The sequence below is a fragment of the Lycium ferocissimum genome, chromosome 12 (genome assembly GCF_029784015.1).
Source record: "Lycium ferocissimum isolate CSIRO_LF1 chromosome 12, AGI_CSIRO_Lferr_CH_V1, whole genome shotgun sequence".
Classification (NCBI taxonomy): Eukaryota; Viridiplantae; Streptophyta; class Magnoliopsida; order Solanales; family Solanaceae; genus Lycium; species Lycium ferocissimum.
In genome coordinates, this window is record NC_081353.1 from 51,373,896 (window position 1) to 51,401,139 (window position 27,244).

A 27,244-nucleotide genomic window follows, 5' to 3' on the forward strand; every position below is an offset into this window, starting at 1 on the left:
GTATTTCAAATACATTGTGTACATTCCAACTACTATGAAGCCAAATATATTCAAATTTTCGTGTATTTGAATGGATTTCAACATATACATTCAGATACAAGACCAAAAAATTCAAATACATGACAAATACATCCAAAAAATAATGTGTTTGACTATTAACAAAATACACTAAAAAATACAAAGACAAATACATTCAAAAATAGTGTATTTGTGAGATGTAGATTTTTGAATGTATTTGTATTTGGCTTTTAACAAATACACATGGCCAGATCTGAGACACTACCACCACCAAAAAACCCTAATGTCTCAACACCACCAAAATTCTAATCCGAGACACCACCACCACCAAAATCCTAATCTGAGACACCACCACCACCAAAAAACCCTAATCTTTCCATCACCAACAAAACCCTAATCTCTCCACCTCTACGTCATCTTCTCCGCCTCCATCTCAAAATCAATCCATCACCACCGCCATCAACAATGCACACGGCCAGATTCGCAGAGTGAAAAGAGAGAGAGAGAGAGGGGGAGCACGAAGGGAGACGGAGAGAGAGAGAGAGAGAGCGGAGAGAGAGAGAGAGAGAGGGGTGAGCACGAGAGGGAGACGGAGAAGAGAGAGGGCGGTGCGGCCATGGTGGTGCGGCCCATGGTGGTGGTGGTTGAGAGAAGGAAGAGAGATTTTTGAGAAATGAAAAATATGAAATGAGTAGTGATTGAGAAAAAGAAAGATATATGTGTTTGGGTATGTATTTTTTGATATAGCTACCATTTGTAATTTAGAAAAATTAATTAGCTACTAAATATAATTAAATAAAAGGATAGTTAATATTAATAATTAGGTCTTAAAAGAAGCTACAATGAGTAAAAATTCCTTCATTTTATGAAGCCCACTTGGCCTTTTATAATTGATGTGTAGCGTAATTATTTAAGGATCTCCTCTTGCTCGTCATTAAATTATTTATCCGGATCATATTATATGATAGTTTTAGTTTTTACGTTTAGTTTAAAATGAATAATTTTTTATATAATCAAGAAGGTACTAATATTCTTATTTCATATTTACTCTTATTTTGATAAGGGAATTTTTACATAATAAAAAATTATACATAATAAATACCATTTAATTAAGTGTAATTTAGTAAAAATTCTTTTTACTTTTTAGAGGTGAGTTAAGTTCTTAATAGGTGTGTTAAAAATAAATTAATTATGCGGTAGAAAAATAATTGAATTGTGTGTCTTTATATTATGATCAACACTTAAAAATATACTCAAGTAATGTATTGATTTTCGATCACAAACTTAAAACGTGATTGAAGCACCTAATAGCCTATTATTAGATGATCAATAATTAAATATTTAATTTTATTGTAGATCTCCAAGATTCATGATCTCAATATTACGAAAATAATCAAAATAAATAACTTGTATCATCGTTCGTGGTCCTCGCATATGCTCTATCCAAAGCTTGATTTTATTCCCTTTTCTATTATTTTTTTGGTATTGCCGACTAATAATATATTACAATACCCATGCTTCTAGAGAAAAATTTGAAACTAATTAGTATTTGTTAATAAATGTATCCTGAATCTTAATTCATGGAGAGAGGATTGACCAACAACATATAAAGAAATTAATTTCACATATCATAATCGATGTCGGACAACTTAACACTACCGCACGTTTAGGCGTGTCAACTAAAGTGTTCCCAACATCAAATTAATTAAGAATTGATATGGGCATTGATACCATATTATAAAAAATAAATCTTGAGTCTAACTCAATCACAAATTTAAAAATAGCTCATGAGGTAAGGATTGTCCAAGGCCGTAAAAGAAATCACTCAACATCCCACAACTAATTGGGGATAACTTAAACTTCCATGACAACTTTTTCGTGTAATTATTGTTCAAAAAATTAATTTGGAAAAGACTAATTTTCAACAACAAAACCAAAATCAAAACTAAACGAGCTGATTGGGTAGATATAGTGAATTGGCACGGAGTTGACCAAATAAAAAGGGTAAAATTATACGAAGGTGTTTAGAGTACGAGGATCAATCCACTTAATTTTGATCATGAATTTGAGTATAGATTCTTTAAATAATTTAAAATAAATTTTACATATTCTAAAACTACACTAAAAACACTATAAGTCCACATAACTAATGATTCAAAATATTTTTAAAAATTTGAGAACAAAGAACACCCAAAATAGTAACACCTTCATATAAATTGAAACAAAGAGAATACTATTTTTCCATCTTGAGTTTCCTCATGGCAACTAGTACATATTATATACGAATAAATTTTTACCAGTCCAACTTGGACGAACCTCCTCCGATCCTTGTCTTTTTATTTGGTAACTAACCTCCTTTTCTTTTCTTTTCTTTCTTTTTATAGTTATAACAGAATAAAGAAGATTCAACTCTGTTTCTAGCTGTCGAAATTTCAAACTTACGATAAACTTTTCTTGATGGATTTAGCTTAATTTATGGTGATAAATGCACACGAACTCATTGTTTTCAGCTTGAATTACATACCCACATAGGGGTGTTCATGGTACGATTTGAGTCGGTTATCCTCTAAAAGATGACCAAATCAACTTCGTCGATTTTTCAAATGTAGGAATTAAATCAAATCAATTAAGTCGGTTTTTCATTGCTTTGGTTTTTGTCGGTTTTGTTGGGTTTTCCGGTTTTTGTCGGGTTTTATTTAAATATATGACAATATACGTCCAAGCACATATTAAATTTACTATTTTCTAGCATAACACTACCAAATTAATTACTCCTATTTGAGAAAAGAAGGAAATATAAACCTAATCAAGTTATATATGTACTTTCTCAAAAAAGTTTGTATGCATCTAAGAATTTAGCCATTTTTAAGAAACATCAAAAAAAGTTCTTACAATGAATTTGTTTTTGTGCAGTAAATTAAAAATAGAGTTGTGATATACCAAGGTATCTTGAAGGAATCCAAAACAAGTTATTTTGAACAAGAAATAGATTTTTAGAATTATCAAAATAGAAATGACAAATCAAACTAAAAAGTAACTAGGCAAAATACATCAAATCCACCCCAAACTATACCTGAAAAGTCTAGTTCACATTCCAACTATTCGGGCGACCTATTACACACTTAATCATGTAAAAAGTGAATTTAATACCCCCTCAATACACATATAACCAATTGCATAAAGGGGGGGTGTGATACACTCGCTGCCACGTCAGCGACACGTCAACGCCACGTTGGATATCTTTTAAATTTTAATTTTATCTTATTTTCCTTTTATTTATTCATTTGATTTTCTATTATTAATTATATTTACACTAATTAATTTCTAATTAACCATAAAATCCTCCCATAATTATATCTTCTCAATCATTAAATCATCTCCCCACCCCATTTCACTAGAACCACCATATCCGCCACCACCCCCACCACCAATTTCACCACAACCATATCCGCCACCACCAAATTTGCCACCACCAATTTCACCACCACCATATCCGCCACTACCACCACAATCAATTTCACCACCACCATATCCATCATCACTGTCGAACCTACCATCGAACCCACCACCACAAAATAAAAAAATTAACCATAAATTTCACCCAACCAAATCAACCATTAAATCGCTTCACAAAACCTATAATAAAGCAAGCAATCACCATAAATTCAAGGTTGCGCCATTAAACCACCACCGTTCAAATGTTGTGAACCAAATCCACCACCGAATTTACAAATCATTATTGATAATTTTTAACAATGTAATATTAAGAATGATTAAAGTGAGAGAAAAATAAAGAAATTGAGGATCGATCGGAAAAAATGAAAGCTTGTTTAAAAAAAAAATTCGGGCCAAGATCTGTTACACTATTTCCATATGATGAAGATTCTTGTCTCACAAATCTTATAGGAAGGATAATCCAAATTAGAATTCAAGAATCCTTTAGGAACAAAAAAATGAAAAAGACAAATTTTTAAAAAGAAGAAGTGCAATTGAAAGAAAAAGTCAAATTATTAGAAGAAGAGGAATTGGTGGTGAATTGAAAGAAGAGAATAGTGGTATTTTGATATATGGTGGGTTTAATGGTGGCTATTGAAATCCAGCTGCCGGAGGTGGTAATTATGAAATACGATTTTGGTGATATATATGGTGAAGAAAGGTGGGGGGGGGGGGGGGGGAGGGGCGGCGTGGTGGTTCTAGTGAAATGGGATTAGAGGTGGCGTGAGGGTGGAGGTTTTGGGGGGGGGGGGGGGAAGATGTTAAATGAAGAAGAAGAGAAGAAAAAAAAAAAAGAAGGAGGGGAGCGGGGTAGGCTATCTTTGTGAAGAAGAAAGGAAGTAGAAAGGGTGGGTTGGGGTGGGGAGTATTAAAAAATATTTTTTTTTAATTAAAAAAGAAAATAATAAATAAATTTAACGCGCCTACTTTTTTAATTATTTTTATAATCTTATAGGGTGGTAATAAATTCAGTTTTTAGATGTTCAGGTGTGTAATAGGCCGTTTGTATAGTTTGAGTGTGAACTCGACATTTTGGGTATAGTTTAAGTATGATTTGATGTATTTTGCCAAGTAAATACAAAAATTGGATTACTATAAAGCCAAACACATAGATTATCAATAAGAGTGCAAAAGATTAATATTATAAAATTTCAAACTTTTTCTGTAAAAGCATAAATCTATAATTCTTAGATAGATATTTATATTGTTGGTTTATTTCGGTTTTTTCGGTTATTTTCTGCTTAAAATCAAAATCAAAATCAAATCAAACCAAAAAGTGTCGGATTTTTTTCTTCGATTTAATTCGATTAGGTTTGGTTTGATTTTTCGGTTTTCCATGAACACCCCTACCTACACATTTTTACTCACTTGAGTTTTTGATGAATCCGCCTTCACTGAAGTATAATAACATGATTGAGATTCCTCTAATAATATTTTCCGGAGGCTTTGTTACGGACCTTGTGTACAGAGATGGATGTAGCTTTTTAGCTATAAGTTCATCTGAATCTAGAATTTTTGATAAAAAAATCCACTAAAAATTCAACACATACATTTATTACTAAATATGGGTGAATCAAGTAGTTCACATCAAATCACTCTAATGATCACCCGATTTAGTACATAATAACTTAGTTGATCATTTGTCTTGACTCTAAATACCATCAAATTGATTAAGTATATACATTGATCACTAAATGTCATTGATTTTCTTTGTTTATCACTAAATATGGGTAAATCAAGTAGTTCACATCAAATCACTCTAATGATCACTCGATTTACTGCATAGTGACTTAGTTGATCAAACATTTTTGACTCAAAACACCATCAAATTGATTAAGTATATATATTGATCACTAAATATCATCGATTTCCTTTTTTCATCCCTAAATATGGGTGAATTAAGTAGTTCACATCAAATCATTCTATTGATCACTCAATTAGATTTGGTTTGATTTTTCGGTTTTCCATGAACGCCCCTACCTACACATGTTTGCTCACTTGAGTTTTTGATGAATCCGCCTTCACTGAAGTATAATAACATGATTGAGATTCCTCTAATAATATTTTCCGGAGGCTTTGGTTACGGACCTTGTGAACAGAGATGGATGTAGCTTTTTAGCTATAAGTTCATCTGAATCTAGAACTTCTGATAAAAAATCCACTAAAAATTCAACACATACGTACTAGACCTGAACTCATAATTTTAACAGTACAATAAATTCAGTGCAAGATTAAACTCATTAAAGTTTAAATTCTGAATCCACCTCTAAATGAAAATCTCTTAGTAAGGAGCATTTTGCCCCTTTAGCGAATCTGCTATTCGTACATTTTAATTTGAATTAACCAAATATTGAATTTCGAATACCAGATACTTAAAGTTAAAAAAAAAAAAAAAAAAGCAACAACTTTCGAATCCATTTTCCATTGTTCCTCATTGCCCTTTGAGGAGGAACTTGGGAGACAATATAAAGCCCAAAGTGGAATAGATTAAAAAAAAGGAATAAACTCACTCACTTGTTCTCTTCTCTTCCTCTTCTTAGGCGTATGTACCAAATCTATTTCTCATCATGCTATTCTCTTTCCCTCTTTTCGTCAAACCCCATTATAATAGGCCTATTTACCACTCCATTGACCAAGGCCAAGAGAAGAAATCAAGAAACTTGAATTCAAACTCCTCACATATTGGCTCTTCTTGCTACGGTCTTAATAATAGGCCTAAACCAATTATAACTAGCATTTCAACTAACCAAGAAAAGTTTCACAACCACCAATATCCCAAAGACCTCAACTTTTATGGTGAGTTATGTTCTTATATAATCACAACCATCTTATTTTATTGAATAATAATTCAAGAGTGCAAGCAATTGTTGTTTTACATTATAAGGTCACCTTTATCTGTTAGTAGGTAATCTGCCTTAATTATTTCACTACTAAAAAAAATGCGAATTTCCAATGGAGGTGCCATTAGAAATTGACTCGTTGTTGAGGGATTTCCGATGACAAGTCAGCCAATAATTCATCGAAGATTCGTTCTTTTGGTAGTATTTTTAAAATTACAAATTTCACTTTTCTTTTGTTGGTTAACCGTAAATATATTTTGAGTGATCTGATAGAGTAAAATTTTAAATCTTTATATAAGTTAAATTAATAATTCAAAGTTTGACCTATTCATTTTGTTGCTAGACTAGTTCTATTTTTCACAATTTGTTAGTCAAAATAAGGATGAAATAATGCTTAATTAAATTATGCTAGTAGTTGAGGATTTTATTTGAATATAAGCTTATAAATCGTCATGTATATTTACTTTATCGTTTTTTATGGAAATATCAAGTTAGTTTTTAGTAATTTTTTCTCTACTCTCTCTTAACCTTTGTTCATGCCATATTTAAATTTTCAACAGATTCTTCTCTAGCAAAGGGAAAACCTAAAGATGATGAAGATGGTTTTAAGAAGACAAAGTCAAGAGCTTTGAAAATTTATAGAGATTTAAAGAAAGTTAAGCAGCCCATTTCTCCCGGAGGTAGACTATCAAGTTTCTTGTACTCACTTTTTACAAATGGGAAAAAAACAAAGATTTTGACAAATGATGAGGAGAAAAAATTGAAGTCTGCAAATGCATCAACTTGTTCTTCATCTTCTTCATTCTCTAGGTCATGTTTAAACAAGAATATTATAATTACTCCATGTGGGCACAAGACTTTGGACGTGGACCAACAAAATGTTGAGGCTGTAAAAAGCATTAATAGAAATTATATTCATGAAGATCATCAGCTAAAAATCCACAAGAGTCTTCAAGTACTTTTTCAAGAATATGAAGATAATGATGATGAAGATGAGGGTGCAAGTTGTGCAAGTTCTGATCTGTTTGAGCTTGATATTTTTTCTTCCATTGGAGTTCTGATCAAGAATATGAAGATAATGATGTTTGAGTTCTGATCTGTTTGAGCTTGATATTTTTTCTTCCATTGGATCTATTAATGGAATTGCCTGTCTATGAAACAACAAACAGCAAATATTGGTACTAATTGAGCCATTAATGCAAATGGTAATCTGCTTTTGTAACTCCAAATAAATTCGGAAATTAAAATTTTATTGTTATTATTATTGCTATACGTAATATTATAAATTATAGAGATAATGAATAAAAAACACACCTAAAGTATCACTTTTTTGCGAGTTTCCTATCTGAACTATCAAGTGTTTGTGTTTCATACCTGAACTATCATCAATTATTTATCAAAACACACTTCGCCTAGTATCTAATGGTGTGTGGTGTACACTCTTTTTTTTTTTTTTGTTTGTTTGTTTAAAAGATGGTGCCAAATGGCACTCCAGAGGGATAATTAAAAAAATAATAATGAAGAGTTAATGGTCAAAAACATACCTGAAGTATCACTTTTCTGCCAGTTTTCTACGTGAACTATCAGGTGTTTGCGTTTCCTATCTAAACTATCACCAACTATTAATCAAAACACGCCTCAAAATTAATGAATCAGCCGCCATATTGTGGACATAATGACATTTTATGGGCAAATTAAAATATCATGCACCTTTTGGGGATTGTATTCAAATACTTCGTCTAGTCAGCTTTGAGGTGTATTCTGATAAATAATTGATGATAGTTCCCCTGATAGTTCATGTAGCAATCTCACAAAAAAGTGATACTTCACGTGTGCTTTTGACCATTATCTCTAAATTATATTGATTTGGGGCTTTACAACAAGAGAATTTAAAATTTTATGTTTTCATTGATATTGGAATGGCGTAATCAAGCCCTAGATACAAGCTGGTAAACATATATATAATTAGTGCAAAATTTTCTTTAGTAAATTTAAATACGTTGGGAATACATTTTGTTGGCCATGCGCCCCTATAAAGTAGGAATTAGCATATATTTTGCATTCGTTCTCATATGTAGTATTACATATGAAAGAGGGGTGCTTTCGAGAACGCACATACATATGGTGTATGACTGTCGTCAGCTCATGTCGTAAGGTGTTGGGTTAAATTCTATAACAAGCGCAATCTTCGCGTTTAGTTTCTATCGTTGTGTTTAGAGTCCTAAACAGACCGCCAATGAAAAATACACATAAAAAGCAACACATTTTTGCCATTCTATTTTTTTTTTTAATTAATGAAGCTATTTTTTTTTTGTTTCCCACCCAGTGTTCGGTATCACTATCGGGCCCCGACAGAAAAAACGCCCATATATGTTTTTCCGAGCGTTTATGATTGACGCTTACATCTAATAGATTTCAAGTAAGTTGATAGCGTATAATTACTCCTAGATACCGGTCGCGCATCTTGTTTTCCAATATTAGCTCAATTCCTCATTACTTACCTGTTTAGCCCATGCTTCTCTCACAATGGTGCAGATCTTGCCTTCCGACCTTTGACCGGTAAGGCTCCCCCCCTCTCTCTCTCTCCTCCATTCTCTCTTTCTACCCCTTTCTTCTTCTCTTAGAAATTTTGGGGTACTGGTCGGAGATCGCCCCTTTGCTTCGCTCTCTGTGTGTGTGCTCGCGCGCACTTTGTATCTGCAAACAACAACAGGTCCTAGAGATCTGAATTTTCACAAAAAACTTTAAGAAACAACAATGGAGTTCTTCAGATTTTAACTAAATTTTGAGTCCCCAAAAGGAATACTTTGTTTATAAATAGTTATACAGCATTTATTCATTGTTATACAAAGCATATACATTATATATAGTGTATAAGAATGTATATGTAATATCTATGTAATGTCAAATAGTGTATAAGAATGTATATGTCAAGTTACAAAAGAAGTTGAACAGCTTATATATAGCTATATAGAACATATACATTATCTATACACCAATGATACAGTGGGTTATATCGGCTGCAAACTAATGTGTGGATTCTATACTTGTATATATGAGTTATTTACATCATCATCACATATAAAATAAACCCAAAAACAAATACGTCCTACTTAGATTTTGATTTCTAGTTGCTATATAGCTGAAGCAAGCTGAGAACCAGATTGAATCTCACAATTCATCTCAATTCTCTATTTTATATGATACAAACACTGTGAAACAAGATCACATTTAACTTCTTGTCGATCTTAATCTAGTCTAGTTTTAAAGAACAATACATTGTAAAAGAAAACAAAAAGGAAAGAGATGAAGGCAAGTGATAAGAGTGACAAAATTATGTTCAACTTTATTCAGGTCTATACACAATGTTACGTAACCGGGAAAAGCCATCCCACCAACCGACTACACTATTATTTGATTTTATTGGACTGAGTACAGTGTGATTTTCATTTGCTTTATTTCTTGCCAAAATTAGACTGTAGACCCATACATTATTCGATTGAATGGTACATAAGTAATATTACTGAGAAAAAGTCATAAATGGTCTCTTAACTATGAGAGTAGATTCAAAATAGTCCCTTAACTATGCACTTAACAGTTTTGGTCCTTTAAGTTTGCCACAAGTTAACAAAATGATCCCTTAACTATGAGGGTTGGTTAAAAATAGTCCGTTAAGTATGCACTTAACAGTTTGGTTCCTTTAAGTTCGCTGAAAGTTAACAGTTTTAGTCTCCGACAAAATATTCATCGAACTCTGTTTATTAGATTTGACGAGAACTATGAAAAAAAATGAAAAAATTTAGCGACAATTCACATTTAGAGGTACACATTACTAAAGAAAAGACCAAATACCTCTGGACAAAACCGACGTAAGTAAATTAGAAATAGCAGAAACTAGAAAAATTGTCACTTCTAAAAACAAGCGAAAAAACGATGGATGGAAACCGATGGATAAAATCAAAGGACACTATTTTTTAAAATTTTATTGTTTTTTAAGAAAACCAACGGACGTACGTCGGTTATTTTCGAGGAAAAATGCACGGAAACTATTTTTTTTTTTAAAAAAAGAATCACTATGATGGAAGTATTTATTTTTATACCGATTTTTCAATAAAAATGAGTCTAGTGTATTTTACTTAGCCGATGGACTCCCTCGTTTTTAATCGACAGAGTCCGTTAGTCTTTGTATTTCAAGACACTATTTTCTGACATTATCAAGTCTGAAGGACGTCCGTCTGTTTTATCCCGAGATATTTGATATTTTCTTTAGTAATGTGTACCTCTAAATGTGAGTTCTCGTTAATTTTTTTTTTTCATAGTTCTCGTCAAATCTAGTTAGATGAATATTTTGTCGGAGACTAAAAGTGTTAACTTTTGGCGAACTTAAAGGACCAAAACTGTTAAGTGCATACTTAAGGGATTATTTTTAACCAACCCTCATAGTTAAGGGACCATTTTTGTTAACTTGTGACAAACTTAAAGGACCAAAACTGTTAAGTGCATAGTTAAGAAACCATTTATGTCCTTTTCTCTAATATTACTATCGTTCATATTTGAAAAACTGACATCATGACATGTTGCTCTGTTGTTATATTTTTGACCAGCCAGAAAATTCTTTTTGCATTTTCAGGTATTGGTTGAATTTCTTTAATTGCAACGTCTAACCTAATTCTATCATTTTCTATATACTTACTGACCAGACATTGGGGGTCGTTTAGTTTGATGTATTAGTTGTACAAAGATCATTGTGTTTGTATGGGGATTAATAATATGAGAATTTAAATATGATAAACAAATAATACAAAGATTGTTATATGGTGAATAAATAATACGGAAATTATTTTTTAGGGATGAGCATTTTTATTTTAGATACTCTTATTCACGTATTACTAATACACGAAGTACTTATTCCACTCTTTATCATGTATAAAATATTATATAAATTCTCGTATGACTTATACCCATCTATCTATCTATCTATAATAAAGCTAGCGCCAAACGAGGTGATGTGGACAATCCTCTTCTATGTCGTGTGATTCTCATTTATCTTTTTTCTTAGTTTTTTTAGATTTTCCCCCTTATATTCCATTTAAAAAAATGCAGAAATTTGAACCCTATAATGCGTCTACGCTTCTATTCTTCCTGTAATCAAAGCGAATCGAATTATTCGGAATCTACCAATTAAGTTACGTTGTTTTTTTCTTTTTTAAAATCACTTACGCATGTCGAAGATGTGCCGACCGAATCGGATCCACAATCAAATGCGAAAAGTATTCGGACACAAACTACTCTTTTTATTTATTCACTCTGTCTCTTTCCTCTCCTGATGTATACCAATTCAGTGAAAATTCTCTGGCAAAAGTACAACTATCCAAGCAAAAACTTAATTTTCTTCTTCAGTATAAAATTAATTTCTTTACTTGATTTCTCCTTTTATTCATTTTTATTTGTTAACTGTGACCTTTTTTCTCTTTCATGTGTTTCTATTTTCAGAAAAACTTCATAAATCCAATCTTTTTGCTTTCAAAATTTACTCTGATTATCAAATGTTTATCATCACAATATTTTCGGGCACTAGAAGTCAAAAGGACATGGGTATTGTGGGATTGGATTTTCCATGCTAATTCAATTTTCTTGAATGTTAATTTGATTTAAAAACATTTCTGTTTTCTATGTAATAGTGAAACTGTCTTTTGAGGATGACTTTCTATAACGACCGTTTTGTCATTACCGTGATTTCTTTTTACCCTCGGCCCGTTCTAGTCTTGTTAAGTTGTTTAGGGGAATGGTTGTGTCATGGTTTCCTAGGCGTCGTTTTGAGTTCTGGAACATCTTTTAGAAAAAGTGGTTTTAAGCGAAAATCGTTTGACCTAGAGTTGACTTAGACAACGAGATCTCCGTTGGGAAATCCGAGGCCACGGGTGCGTTCGTAGCGTGTTTTACATATGTGGGCATATCTTGGTTGTCTATATCGGGCCTCGAATGATTGTCAGATTTCGGAAGGAAATCATGAAACTTGATTTTCGGGATGCTGGTGTCTGGTGTCCGCTGGGGCGCACAGCGCCCTCTGCGTGACACGCGCGCGGTGGGATAGGCGGCCCCACGGCGGTAGTGTGTATTTTAGCCGGGGCCGTCGTAGCGGTGCGCACGGCCGGCAGGGCGGCCATTTGACATTTGTGGCAACGTGTTGATTGAGGCCGACCCCAATATAAGTTTGAGACCCGAAAACCACATTCATTATTCTATTTTCATTGGAGAGCTTTGTGGAGGCGAATTTTAGGTTTCAGGGACTCTTCATGAAGGTAACTCCTCTAACTTGTTATTGGTTCTTTAACCTCTCTTAATCCTTAGAATCACCTACAATCTAATGGGTCTTTAAATGGGGTTCTTGAGTTGAGTTCTAAATCGATTTGGCTTCCTAGAGTCTTCGCTAAATAGTAAGATTAATGTTGAATATGCTTGAAAACGTTGTGAATGGATTAGTTAGATTCATAATTTTTCATAAAAGCTTAAGATCAAAAGAAGGGTTTTATGGATTTCAACCTAATGGGTTCTTGGCTTTGACATCTTGTATTATTGGTTGGGTTAGCTTAGGTTAAGCATGAATTTGATGCTTATAAATTATATAAACATGTTTCTTCCATTTTTAGAGGTAAAATTGTGGGATTTAAGTTAGGGTTTATACCCAAAATTGGGGGTTTCACCTAGATTCCGAATTTAAGTGTTTATCTAATTAATTTAGCTTCTAATGATGGAAAAGGATCACCTAGAGCATTATTATCAAGATTTGGCATAGAATCTCTAATTCTCACCATTCTAGTTCATAAATACCATTTCTTGGGTTAAGCGTTGGGCATTGAAAGTAGTAAGTTAATGATCTTGTTCGTATCGATTGTAACTTCGTATTTGGATATGGCTAGACTTCCGTTGTTTGAGCATTTGACGACGCTTCGAAGGACGAGAAGAAGATGTGGGTTCGTAGTACCTATTCGGTACCGAGGTGGGATTCGGCTTCCCTTTCGGTAGACTCGGTTAGTTTCATATATTCGTGTATTAGAAGGAACGGAGAATGCATGTGTAGGAATTAGAGATTTGTGATAGAGTCCTAGGATGGTATTGTTGTGTGATTTGTGTGTTCGGGCTTGTGGCCTATAGACTCCTTAGGATGTTTGGTGTGGTTTCTTAAATATTGGTGGATTTTATGTGACTTGGGAGTAGTGGATGTTACATAATTTATCTATTTTTCACGATGGGAAATTTCGTAATATACGGTTAATTGTGTTATACCATTAATAGCGAACCTAGTTTATAAATGGAAGGATAAAATATACCAAAGATTATGACTGAGTTCTAGATTGAGTTGTGAGGAATGATTGTGAGTAGAAGGTGAAATTACTTATTCTAAGATATTAGGCTGAGTTAGGGGAAGTGGTAATAATGTGTATCGACTTGATTAACCTATTGTGTGTTTGGGGCTAGCCACCCTGTTATGTTGTGATTTGATTGTTCTGTCGTGTTGGCTTGATGCCATGAGTTGTTGATCGATGTTGGATTCTGTTTTATCATCTTGATTATGATACTATTGGTGTACCCACTGTTGGTACTTGTGATTCGGTTATATTATTGGCATACCCACTGTTGGTATTTGTGATTCGGTTATATTGCTGGCATACCCACTGTTGGTATTTGTGATTTGGATATATTGTTGGCTTACCCGATTGTTGGTACTTGTGATATTGATCAGACTGTTGGTGTTAACACATGCATTACACGCATTCTCATCCGTTCATGACACATGGTTGATATCCTGATTATAACGGATAAAACTCTTTTACTTGAGTGATGTGAGATGGACGATATCTGATGTTCATCCCAGAATCATTGATTGAGTGAAATTGATACTTGCTAAAACTCTTTTACTTGAGTGACGTGAGATGGACGATATCCGATGTTAGTGCCGAAATCATTGATTGCATGGCCCCCATATCTGACGTTAGTTTCGGAATCGTTGATAGTGCATGGACTCCGCGGGTCCCCCAGAGTGGTGCCGGTGAGAACCCCTCGTGGGCAAAGATCCGGGGTCCCCTCTGTCTATTGGGCAAAGATCCGGGACAGGTGGCATTTAGACTTAGCGAGTCACCTTTGGGTTGTGCTACCGAGGTATCGATATTTCCGTCCAGAGTACATGTGTACACATCATTTGCATGGCATTGCATTGCATTCTCACACTATTGCATTGCATTATGATTTGATTTTGAGATGTTTGGTGTTGTACTTGTGATGTTGGATTCGGACTTAGTATATTCAGACTTGACACATAGATGCTTTACTGAGGCAATGCCGTGTACTTGGATCCGGATCTATTGTTTGAACTTGTTAAAGTACCCCATAGACGGTCCGTAAGATTAGTTATATGTTTGGTCTCTATGTGATGTAGGACAACGGATTTCTTAATGATGAGTTGACTATTAGACTAAAACGAACGATTTAATGATATATGAGTTGCGAGATTGTTGTGAAATTGATTGGTGATTATTTGAGTAAAGTTAATGATTAAAAGGTATTGATGTACAGTGTGTGGTAGATAGACGTATGACTTGGTTTGGTTGTTATCATGTTTATCTGTGAACTCTTTTACTGATATGTGTTTCTAACCATTGTCGGACTATGATACTTAATCAGTACGCGAGGATTGTACTGATATTGCACTTGCTACACCCTTTTTGGGGTGTAGATTGTTTCAGGTGGTCAATTGTGATGTGAAGCGGAAATGCGCGGTGCCTATCTGGAAGGCCTCCTCCCACTTTATTCTGGGACGGAGGTTGAGTCTTAGAATGTAGTGGTAATTTGAAATTATTAGTCATTCTTATACTAGTCTAGACCAGGTCATGGGAAGTTGGATCGAGTCTGTAATTATTATATTTGTTGTAATCAAATAAACACTTGAGTTTATTAATCATATTATGAGGTTCCGCTGTTATTTCTAAATATCTATTGGTTATAATGATTCGTCTTTGTTTAATTGATGTGTTATTCGCTAGAGGGTTCGCCTATCGAGGTGGGAAAGGTAGGTGCCCGCACGATCCTAAATTGGGTCGTGACACTTTCGAAAAACTATCCCTATATAGTTGAAAGCTTTCTGCAGTTCCTGAAAGCTTATCTAGTACTATGATGAATTAGCCATATATAGTTGAAAGCTTTATCTCGTACTATGATTTTATTTTGTTTAAATTGAGATTTTCTCCAATATATTATTTATATAATATTTAATTACTTTTTAGTTGAATCTTTAACAAATAATAATTTTATATTGTCTGATTATTATTTTTTGAATATTTTCTTGTTATGATGTTTAATTACTATTTTATTTGAATCGTGTTATTGGTTGTACGTCCACCAATTAGTGTATGAGAGACCTAGTTGTGTACAAGTTCCCTTATGCAATGCAGTAAGAAAAGAAGGCATTGTTTTTACCATAGAAAAATCCTTGCTCAAGGGATTAAAAATCACGACCTACACCAGTAGGATTTCAATTCTACTAATTGAGCAACTTCAGATTACAACTCTATCGTAAGTTAGGAATTAACTCCCATAATCCCTCACTCTTACAATAACGCTTATGCAACCTATGAACTAGCTTCGATAGTCCCTCCACCCTTACAATATACTGATTATAAGCACCTCCACTTGACTACCTCTAGCCAAGGAAACTAATACACCTAGACTCAATCTAGCTTAGTATACCACTCAAGAGCTTGTGGAAGCAACCTTGAGAATTTAGAATACCTACAAACAACTTCCTTTTTGGGAAGAGTAGGTTTACAGTTTAAGCACAAGTAAACAAAGAATTATAACAACCTAAAGAACATAGACAATATCTTGTGTCTGGATCAGGTTCTTCAGCCTATAGATGGCCTTGTCCTTGACAGATTTTGAGAAACTTGCGTCGGCAAATTTTGTACAATTTGGATTAGATTTCTCAAGTCTACTCAATATGTTGCCAACATGTTGTATATATAGTGGGAGCATATGGGATGGATAGAGACCACTCATTCATTTTGACCCTAAGCATGGGCCAATTCATAGTTGTACTTGTGTGCAGGTTGGCTTGGCTTTACAGTTGTTCCCTACTGATGGCACAAGGTGCACAGAGAGCAGGTTGCAGACCAAGTCTCTATCTGGTTCTGGAATAGTTTGACAATTATCAAAACACAAATGCAATTGTACTTATCAATTTCCCCCTTTTTGATGATGAAAAACTGATAGACGATATTCCCCCTGAAAACCAGCCTCCCACTTGCGAAGCAGACCATTCTTTTAGAGCACCTGCAACATGTTAGCAACAACGCAACACATTTCTACAGCATGTCTTCCCCCCTTAGTTCAACATTATGTTTTCCAGCACATCCACTGTATTCTTTCTCACAACACAACGATCCCATCGCCACACTTTCATTACATGTGCACAATATTCACTACTTATGCACAAATATCTTCCCCCTTAGTTCAACAGCATGTCCTCCAGCACATCCGTTGTATTCTTTCTCACAACACGGTGATCCCGTCGCCACACTTTCACTACATATGCATAATATTCACTACTTATGCACAAATATTCATTCTTCCCTTTTTTGGCATCATCAGAAAAGCAACCACAGTGCAGCCAGTAAGAGGTACAAGTAGAGAATATTACAAGCAGATCAACACGAGCAAGCAAGCAAAAGTGCATAAAAAAATATAAATGCCCAAGAATAGGAAGTAGTTCAAACAGTGCAAGCATATGTCAAAGTAAACTACTAATGTGCCAGTCATATAAGGAGGGTAGAGAACATGGGGGTTAAGACATCAGCCAAGGGAGGACAAGGGAAGGGAGTAGATACTGAAGGAAAATGTTAGGAGAGTCGATTCATTGCGGGGGTGATCCAAGGCTTGAAGAAAATTGTCAATTTTTCTCAATATAAACACACCTTGATCTTGGAGAATTTGGTTCCTGAGATCTTCCACTTTTATCTTCAACTGATCCCTCAGAAGAGTATTCTCACCTTTCATCTGCTTAATTTCTCGCATTGCACTTGAGACTTTGGTGAGAACATAGATGGTTGAGCCTGCTTCCTTAGGCACACACTCACAATCTTCCATAGTAGCCATGGAGATCACATTCATTTTTATTCCCAATGTGGTTGTGCCAGTCCTCACATTAAAATCCTCAAGGACCTTTGTCAGGAAAAAGCCATAACGAAGACCAGGATCATTTTCACTAGTGCTTACTGCATTGATCATGTGATTGCTCATGATTGCTGGTAGATTCATCAGCTCGAGAGTTGACAAAGCTTCCATGAGTACCATTTGTTCTGAAGTGACTCTGTCATCCCTTCCACTTCTTGGTATGAGCACCTTGTCCACAAACTCAAAAACTAGTTGACAAGTGGGCTCGAGATCCTGTTTGAGGAGCTTTCCTGGACGGATTGACATGCCTTCCTCAACAATGACATTTTTGAAGGAGGTGTAAGCCCTTCTAGTGACATCCCTCAGCCCTTCAGTTGGTACTTCTAAGATTTTGGGTAGTACTGTTTCAGTCTGTACAAGTCTGCCATATTCACTATTAGGGCCAGAACACTGTCATCAAGATGAAGTAGATTTGTATACAGTTTCATTACTTGCATTCATACACACAAGGAGCCGGTGGAGTAAGAAGATGAGTTCACTTTTGAAATTCCACCATCTCCCATAGTTCTTTCATCCCATTCTCCTCTTCCAGGTTTACATCAATCATCATCCCAAAGAGAATCTTCTGCGTTTGGAGATGTTCCTTTCTCAGTTCAATTTCATAGCTCTCAACGGCACTTGTCCTCCATTTCTTTGCGAGGCAGATTGAGTATCACTTTCTTCTCTTCCCATCTCTTCCTCTCCTCCTATCATTCCCTTTGATTTCCTTTTCTTGTTTCCTTCATACCCCAGAGATTTGATTGTGCACTGAGCGAAGTATGATATTACCATCGGAGTCAACATTTTCTCATGGGTTTTCTTTTGAGGCACCAGGTGCTTTAGCACAGATGGGACACCAAGTTTTCTTCTCAGGGTGAGAGACGGGTACGCCATCTGTAACATTTTATTTCCTATTAAGATTTCCGACCTGTTGTCCTTCAGAGTTGTCGATGTTACCTCTTCCCATTTCAACCTCTCCACTTGTTTCGTCCGATTCTTTTGAAGAAGAGTCTGACGATCTTTCCTCAAGATTCAAGAGTCCTCTTAGTTCGAAGACACCAGATAGAGATGTAGATATACTTTGGTTAGAGGAGATGGAGTGCTCTGAGGATGACGATTGGGAGTTCATTTTGATTTGGCTTGAAGGAGGGTTTTGAGATATTTGTACTCGGTAAGAGTGATGAGATAGGAGTTGGTTCAGACGGCCTTGTATAGGACAGAAGAGAGAATGAGAAGTTCAACGGTCTGACGATTTTGGTAAGTGAAGAGAGAGAAGGACAAGAGAGATGCATTTAAGGTGTCCGAGATGACATTTTAGGATAGGTGTGAGAGACTGTTGACACCTAATTTTTGACCTCCGATAATTTTGCTCAATTACTTGGAGTCCCTGGATCACAAATGGAGTAGAATATGCATTTTTTACGAGTCAAATCAATTTTACAAAATCATCCTGGTGTCATTTTGCCATTACATTTGGCAAAACAACGGTAAAAGAACAACCGCATGTCATTTTACATTCTTAGCATATTTTCAAGAAAATACAAGAGTATTTATAGTTAATTACGAGTTATTGGTTTTAAGCATTTGCAATTAGTCATCATTTTGTGTTCTACTCCGTCAAAGTCGAGATTTGAATTAATCAAGTAATAAGCAGTTTATTTTGGGTAAATTAAGTGCTAAAATAGAGTTTAATTATGCTTAGTTTTAATTAAAATAATTTGAGACAAATGAAAATACTTTTATTTTACATTTGTGGCATTTAAAAGTTTCTTAAAATATCGTATATACCACATATATACACATATATACACTGATGATATACATTACGTATATATGGGAACATATGCAAAAATTTGGTCCTATTCTTAAATTTGGCTGGGTCCAGCCCAAAAGGGACTGACCTGGCCCATCCCTTTATTTAATCCCAAAACCCCTTCTTTCCATAGCAACAAAAAACGACCCCTGCACTTTGTTTCAAAAAAAGAACCAACGGGCAGAACCCTAACTCTCTATGAACGTACAATTCCAGCTTGTCTTCAACGGTAATGTGTCCTTATTTCTCAACGGATTTTTGCTTATCTTCTAGGAGAAGTTTGGGACTTTGATTTTAAAAAGGGTGAACGGTCATAAAGATTTTGGGTTCTATAAAATAGAAACCCTTCTCTTTATTTTAAGAAAAGGGGGAGGCTCAGAGATAAAAAATGGGTTTTCACACCCACAATGGGGTTTTTGACAACCCTCAAAAGTGAGAACACTCGTAAAACCCGGCTAAGCCATTGAGTTTTGAGGAAGTTCTCACTCATGTTTAATTTTTCGAAGTCGTTTCCGTTCGTTGGAAATCGATTCGGGTGAAAGATATCTCATAGTCAACTCTCGTCGCCTGTCACTGCTTGACATAAAGTAATCTTCCGTTCCCCTTTTGCTCTTCAATTCTATTTTGATGTAGTATTCAATATGTCGTTTGGTCTTCAGTTTCTTTTGCTGATCAATAATGTCAATTAATGACTTAATGTTGTTTCCTGCTTATATAAGGTTCAACATGCTTGTTTTCTGTGTCACTTTAGCTTTAGTTGTTTTGGTATGTAAGTTGTGGAGCATGAATCATTCAAGGCTTTTGGTTTTTTTATTTACCTATTCAAAGTTATTCAATTGAAGAGGATTAACTAAAAGTATGGGCTATTAGTTAATATGATTTAGTCTTAAGATGTCTGTGTGTTTTATTTTTATATTTCAGTATTCATTCGAATTCGTTCCTATCCGTAATTGATTTGTTAGCTCTTTAGTTCTTCCCTAGTAGTTAAAGATGTGCTTCCTGAATGTTAGCTTACAGTTATGTTGATAGTATGATGCCAGTTGGAGTTGTTTTTTGAAGTGGTTAGCCATGAGGATCTCATTTGTTATTCTAAAAAAAAAAAAAAAAAAAAAAGTATAAGTAGAACAGCAGTTTAAAGATAGGTAATGATCTTCTCTGCCCTTAAAGTTCAGTCCCAAAACTGATGTTTCTTTGTTCTCTGAGGGTGTCACGATCCATTTTACTAGGCCATGCGGGCACCTATCATTCCCACCGCGATAGGCGAACCCTTATCCCAACATAACCAATTTAAGTAAAGGCGGAAGAAATAAATATAGAATAAGTATCAAATCATCCACATAAGATAAAGTGCGGAAATACTAAATACAACCCCATAGATCAGGTCTGGTCATACAAGAGCACTAACTACACACTACAAGTCTGAAAGATGATAAAGTTTCATAATACAACTGTCTCGAAAAAGAGTAAGACAAGTAAGTAAAGGAGATAACATTCAGGCAGCGGCCGTCATCGTGCTCATCCTGGAATGACTCTACAACAACCTTGCCAATCATCCACGAAGGGAAAGAGTGGAACCTGTCTAATACTCTGCATCCATAAAAGAATGCAACAAGCGTAGGTCAGTATAAACAATGGTGCTGGTAGGTATCATCGACCGACTAAGTATAGCTAACATAATTCATACAATAAAGCAAGATAAGCAGATACATCGACAAGTATAAGCCAAACATAATCAGAAACAAGTACACGTCATCACCTAAATAGAGCATCTAAACCCAATTATGCCAAGTCTCAATATGTCCAATCCGAAACCAACATCACAAGTAAAACACCAAATCATCTCAATGTAAGCCATGATGCGATGCAATGCAATAATGTATGAATGCAATGCAATAATATATGAATGCAATGCAATATACACACGTACTCCGGATGGAAATAGCGACATCTCGATAGCACAACCCAAGGTGACTCGCGAAGTCTAAGTGTCACCCGTCCCATATCTTTGCCCAATAGATAGACGGGACCCCGGATCTTTGCCTATGGGGGGTTCTCCCCGGCACCACCCTGGGGGACCCGCGGAGTCCATGCACTCACTCAATCCACGATTCTGGAATGAACATCAGATATCGAACTCTCACGTCACTCAAGTAAAAAGAGTTATCATCAGGTATCAATTCACTCAATCCACGATTCCGGGACGAACATCGGATATCAGACTCTCATGTCATTCAAGTAAAAACCGAGCCCAGCTCATCACAGTGTTTCATCAAGTATCATCAAGGTATCATGAATGGATGAGAATGCGTGCAATACATGTATCAACACCAATAATATATGTGTCACAAGTACCAACATGGGTACGCCAATAATATAATCAATGTCATAAGTACCAACATGGGTATGCCAATAACATATCAAGTCATAAGTAACAACATGGGTAGGACAATAATATATGTGTCACAAGTACCAACATGGGTACGCCAACAATACATGTGTCACAAGTACTAATATAGGTACGCCAACAATATCAGTGAATACTACACAAGTCATATAGAACTCTATCCTCGCATCGACATCAAGCCGTAAGATACTATAATATCACAATAAAGATGGACAATAGATTCCAATATCTACTAACAACAAGTGGCAACAAGCCAACACTATAGAATAATCAAGTCACAACACAACGGGGTGGCTAGCCCCAATCATGCAACAGGGCCCAACCTAAGACAATATCCAACCCAACTTCACACTCGAAGGTTTACATGCCCTCTCCGACAATATAATCTAAATATATGCTTCGCTATATGAAGTCTCACCAAGGGTAAGCCATAACCTACCTGGATGGCCGAACAACAAACACCTACAAATCACTCCTTTGCCTTGCCTTTCCGCTGAGCCTCAATATCAAAGAAGTATAGGCATAATCGAAATCTAGATTAAAAATTATGAAGAATAATACTAATATTGCTACCATTCAAGTGGGTCAAAAACCAACCCTAGAATTTGAGAAAACGGGGCCCACAAGGGCAAAACGGGAAATTCGGGGGTAAATATCAAATTAAGCACTAGGTGATCATAATCCAACAACTAATTGCTAATTTAACTCATGAAATTTCCTAATTTCGAAATTGAAGCAAAACCCCCAATTTTGGGTATAAACCCTAACTCTTTGATTCAAGAATTCAACTCTAGTAATGGAAGATAAATGATCAATAACCTTAGATACATCATAATCTAGCATAAACTCCATCAATTTGATCATTAATGAGAAAATTCATCAAAACCCACTTTTTATCTTCCATAACTAAGGAATTGATAAGGGAAGAGGAATCCTAAGATGATTAGGATTAATGAAATAGCACAAGGATTAGGAGAACTTACCACCAAGAACCTCCTCTAAGAATCCCCAAGAAATGCTCACAATATGAACCACCTTGTAATAACAATGAATGAAAAGACTTGGGGTTTTATATCATTTAAATGCCCAGTCACTGCCCGATCACCGCTTCCGCGGTCACTCAAACTTCGGCCACACACCGGTGCCATGTCCTCGATCGGCGGTCAAGCCCATTGGCTTGACCGCCCAGCAGCCAGGTGACCTTCTCGGTGCCACTGCCGTCGCGGGGCCGGCGCCGCCAAAGGGCACCGTACACCTTTTAAATCTACCCAATTTTCACAATTCAATCTGATTTTCTGACTAATTTTTGAGTCCATCTGCTCACATACCATATATATAGACACATATAAAAACACGCTACGAACGTGCTCGTGGCCTCAAAATTCCCATCGGAGGCCTCATTGATCGAGTCAACCCCCGATAACTTAATTTCAATTCCCAACCCAAGTACCAAAATGCATTCGAGTGCAGTGAGAATCAAACCAGATATATATATATACAAGTTCTAAACGACCATCCGGACCTCTTGAAATCAACGGATTTTTGAAAAGGTTCCGTTTACCCAAAAGTCAACTTGAGTAAACTCTTTTTCACTTAAGCCCAAATTTCACAAAAAGTCACCCGAATCAAGTCTAGACACCTCGGGAAGCATGTCAACGGGTCCTCTTGGGTCAAAAGTGAGCTAACCAAGCTCGAAAAAGAGTTAAAAGGGTCGAAAATGCAATAACCACCAAACGGGTCATTACAGAGGGAGCCTTTAAAAAAGTTTAATTTGTTTCTATCCTAGTTTGTTTGCTTGTTGGTGGTTGTAAAGTAAATTTGGTTGTTCATTTTAGATATGCTTGGCCAGGCCTGAATCTGCCCCTTTCTCATTTGAATGTTTCGTCTAACAGAAGGAGCTTAGTTGCTTTAGCCTGAGTGTTCATTGTATCTTTCCTTTTAAGCTTAACAGACTACTATTTCCTTCCATAAATATTGGTTTCTTCTTATGGAATTTGTGAGCAAAGAAGCATCTGTTAAATTTCTTTTCCTTGAATCATGTAAAGAACTAAAAATGTGTATCTAATTGTGATTCCAAAATAAATTTGGATAACATATTTATAGGATGTTTATTAGTTGTTAAGAATGTTGTCGAATAATAATCATATATGCTGAAGTGTTGGAATCCCTGTGTGTGCATTCATGTTTTGGCGACCTTCTTACCGCTTTGGACTTGAAGCATGATTTAGCTAAGCAAACAAGTTTGATGAGATAGAGATAAAACGAAGTCAATAGGTCCATTTTTATTTCTAGCTCAAACCAATTCCTTAACACTCAGATTTGTCTTATTTCTGTTTAAGGATTTGATTTCGGATGGTTTCCCTCTTCTGCCATATTGTGGTTTTTTTTAGTTCCCTTGTCCAAGTGTTATTGTGTTTAAGCTACCAGTTGTTGACCTGCTTTTTTGCTCAAAAAATGATTTGTGTTTAGCATGCTATTTGGGATAAGCTAATTTGCGGAAGTGTAGCAGAAGGGCTGTTTTGAAACATGATCTAAACACTCATGATTACCTCTTATTAGTTGATAATACAATAAGGATAAGAATTTGAAAGCTGAACTTCATATTATTCATCATTAACATGCTATTAAGAAATCTCATGATGTTGTGTTGTGATCTCCTTTCTCTTTGGTCAGTTGTTGTTAATGCATGACTACTGATCCTGTCATAAATAGTCTTCCAAAACAACTGAACATAATTCTAGCTTTCCTCATATTTTGCTAAATGCTAAAGAAATTTCATGAATGATTATGCCGTGTGTTTTAAAAGAGTGAGGATAACTCACTGTATGATTGTCTAAGGTCTAAAACTCTCTCTTATCTTATCTAAATTGATTTAAACAACTAGCTGCTATTTCCATAGATATTTTTTAATTCTCAAATGTTTTTTTTTTTTTTTTAAATACATGTTTAGCTCAACTTAAATAAACCATTTCTTAATAAGGGGAATCCTTTGGTCCTGCCCTTTTATCTAGGAAGAGATTTTGTTTCAAATGAATTTGTTTGATGTTGCAATTAGCTTTTGTTAAAAATTCAGTAACATCTTCTATTTCCCTGTTTTTCTGTTAGAGAAACAATGTGTGATATGAATCTGTTTGTTGTTTACATGTCTAATGTTGTTTGTTGGAGAGGGTAAGGAATGTGTTTGCTGTTTTCTAGTTAAAGGACTATAAGATAATTTTATCAGAAAGTCAATATATGTCCTCATCTTATCTAGCCAGACTTAGTTTTGAACTTGTCTATCTCTCCCTGCTTATCAGTAAGTTTGAACCCATACTAAGCACCCTTGGACCTATTTTCTTTTGTATGGTTTATCTTCTAAATGTATTAAGATGATATGTCATAAAATATGTCATTGTGATGAAGTGTTAATACTCTGGTTAGTAGCATAATTTCTCTGAATAACCAACAATGATTATCAACTCTCATTCACTTATTTTTACATTAACAGTAGGTATGGGTTGCTATGGTTAGTTATTAGTTTTACTTATCACCTTTTGATAGCCCTGTATAAACATAAGTGATCATTTTAAGTTTGAAATTTGAGACTTAAGACCATGAAATGAATGTGTGTAGGCCAGACAATTCATATGTGCATGCAGTATCCTATGTCTTCTAACCTCTAGTTATTCTATTAAGTATGACCAAATGAACACAATTTCTTTTTGATAAAAGCAAATGAAGTGAGTATGTTCAGTTCTGTTTATAGGAAGACTAGAAAATGATTTTTACTTGAACATTGTCTAACCATGTCTTTTTAGTTTTTTTTTATTTTTTTTTTGTTTTTTTTTTACATTAATGTAAATCTTGGTTTTTTCTGCTTTCCATTATCTCTACACTAAGGCTTAGGTATCACCTATTCTCTTCTTATACTTAATTGCTCATATGTTGCCAAAAGGAAAGTGAAGACAGTTATATGATAGTTCAGTTGAAAATGGAATAGACTATTATTGGTATATGCTCTGTGTTTATATACAACCTGTGTATTTTTAGAATCACTATGTTTAGCTCAAACTAGAATTTAAGTTGAGTCAAGATGGTTAGGGGCTGTTTTAGGCTTCAATATGTGCTAAACTTTCTGATCTTTTGTTAAGAGGATTCTAATTTCTATGTGGTTCCACCATGAGCCAAGATTTGTTCTTGTCTAGTTTCTGGTTTAGATGTTTTTTCTGACTTATTGTTATCTTGCTGGTTGAAAAGCTAAGGCAATATTCGGGTTCGGTTTAGTCTCCACCAATAGTCTGCCCTGCTTAAGGTTCTAGAAACCTTCTGATCTTGTGGGACACTGGTATATGGATGGTGGTAACCCTCTTGAGAGGCTATATTTTGGTGGTGCAAAGTGATGCACCTGCTGCTGCACTTTGCTATGCTTAACTACTGCTATACATTGATGTTGTTTTGCCTTATTGAGTCGCTCTTCCGCCGCATCTTTTCGAGGCATAAGTTCCCGTGTATTCGCGCATTTTACGGCCATCTCTCGTTGCATTATAAGCCATTTGTGGTCGCATATGGACGCAAACTTTAGTTACTCTTACATTGTGGTCGCTTTTGAAACTTTAAGCCAACTTGTGGCCGCATCCGGATGCTAGATCGCCGTGTTTGTTGCTATGCTATTTTTAAGAGCAAAATGTTACATCGATATTACTCGCAGCTTTGCCAAACTATTGTCGCACTATGTGACAAATTATTGTCGCACTATTGAGGCAGATTTGAGTTAAAGCAAATTGATGCTGTATGTTGGGCAGATTTGAGGCCATCTCTACTGCGTTTTAAAGCCTACTACTCCACTGCATTTTGGCCTATAATTAATAGTTCTGTGCTATTGCTTTGTTTCATAAAATGAGTTATCGCTACCTCGATCAGAAATAGCTGTTGTCTTGTTAAGAAAGAACATATCACTATAATTAGTGAAAGATCACTGGTATGAATACGATACTATACTCGGGCTGATGAAAAAGTATTTAACTTGAGGCCATGCCTAGTCCGGAAAGGTTATCCCTCGGTTTGGGCAAGGATTATCTCACATTGATATCACGAGGTAGGAACCGACATACCCCTAGCAAGACAACTAGAATGTTCACGAGTTTGCAGCCGCGACATGATTCAGGTTCCTTTGCCGTATTAGGAACCGTGAGTCTGAGCCTCTGTAATCAAAGTTTGCAAAGTTTGATACGAGTCTGAGGGATATTAGTATTTATATTCATAAACGTCACCCTACGGGGTGGCGTATCATTTGACTAACTATTTTCATTTCATTCTTGCGAGGTATATCTAATTAATATGGGTCCGCGAGATGAGATTCTACCAAAGACGAAGTGAAGTAAAGTTGAAGGCTCGACAGCTCGGATGAAGGACTAGAAGAGCATAGAAGAACGAGAACAAGACTGCCGAATAATTTGGGCCCAAGGCCTCATAAAAGCTAACTTTTCTTCC

General features: G+C 35.4%; 1 protein-coding gene across 1 annotated transcript; it reads left to right on the forward strand.

Moving 5' to 3' along the window:
• Nucleotides 1-5,708: 5,708 nt before the first annotated feature.
• Nucleotides 5,709-7,449, forward strand: LOC132039430 (protein BIG GRAIN 1-like A). Its single transcript, XM_059429914.1, has 2 exons — nt 5,709-6,309; nt 6,914-7,449. The coding sequence occupies exons 1-2, from the start codon at nt 6,081-6,083 to the stop codon at nt 7,447-7,449; spliced, it is 765 nt and encodes a 254-aa protein (XP_059285897.1). The 5' UTR covers nt 5,709-6,080.
• Nucleotides 7,450-27,244: the final 19,795 nt, after the last annotated feature.

Excerpts from the sequence above, each read along its gene's own strand:
- LOC132039430 (XM_059429914.1), top strand. The coding sequence starts at position 6,081 with ATGCTATTCTCTTTCCCTCTTTTCGTCAAACCCCATTATAATAGGCCT. Across the intron at positions 6,310-6,913 it reads CAAAGACCTCAACTTTTATG|ATTCTTCTCTAGCAAAGGGA; the intron begins GTGAGTTATGTT and ends AATTTTCAACAG.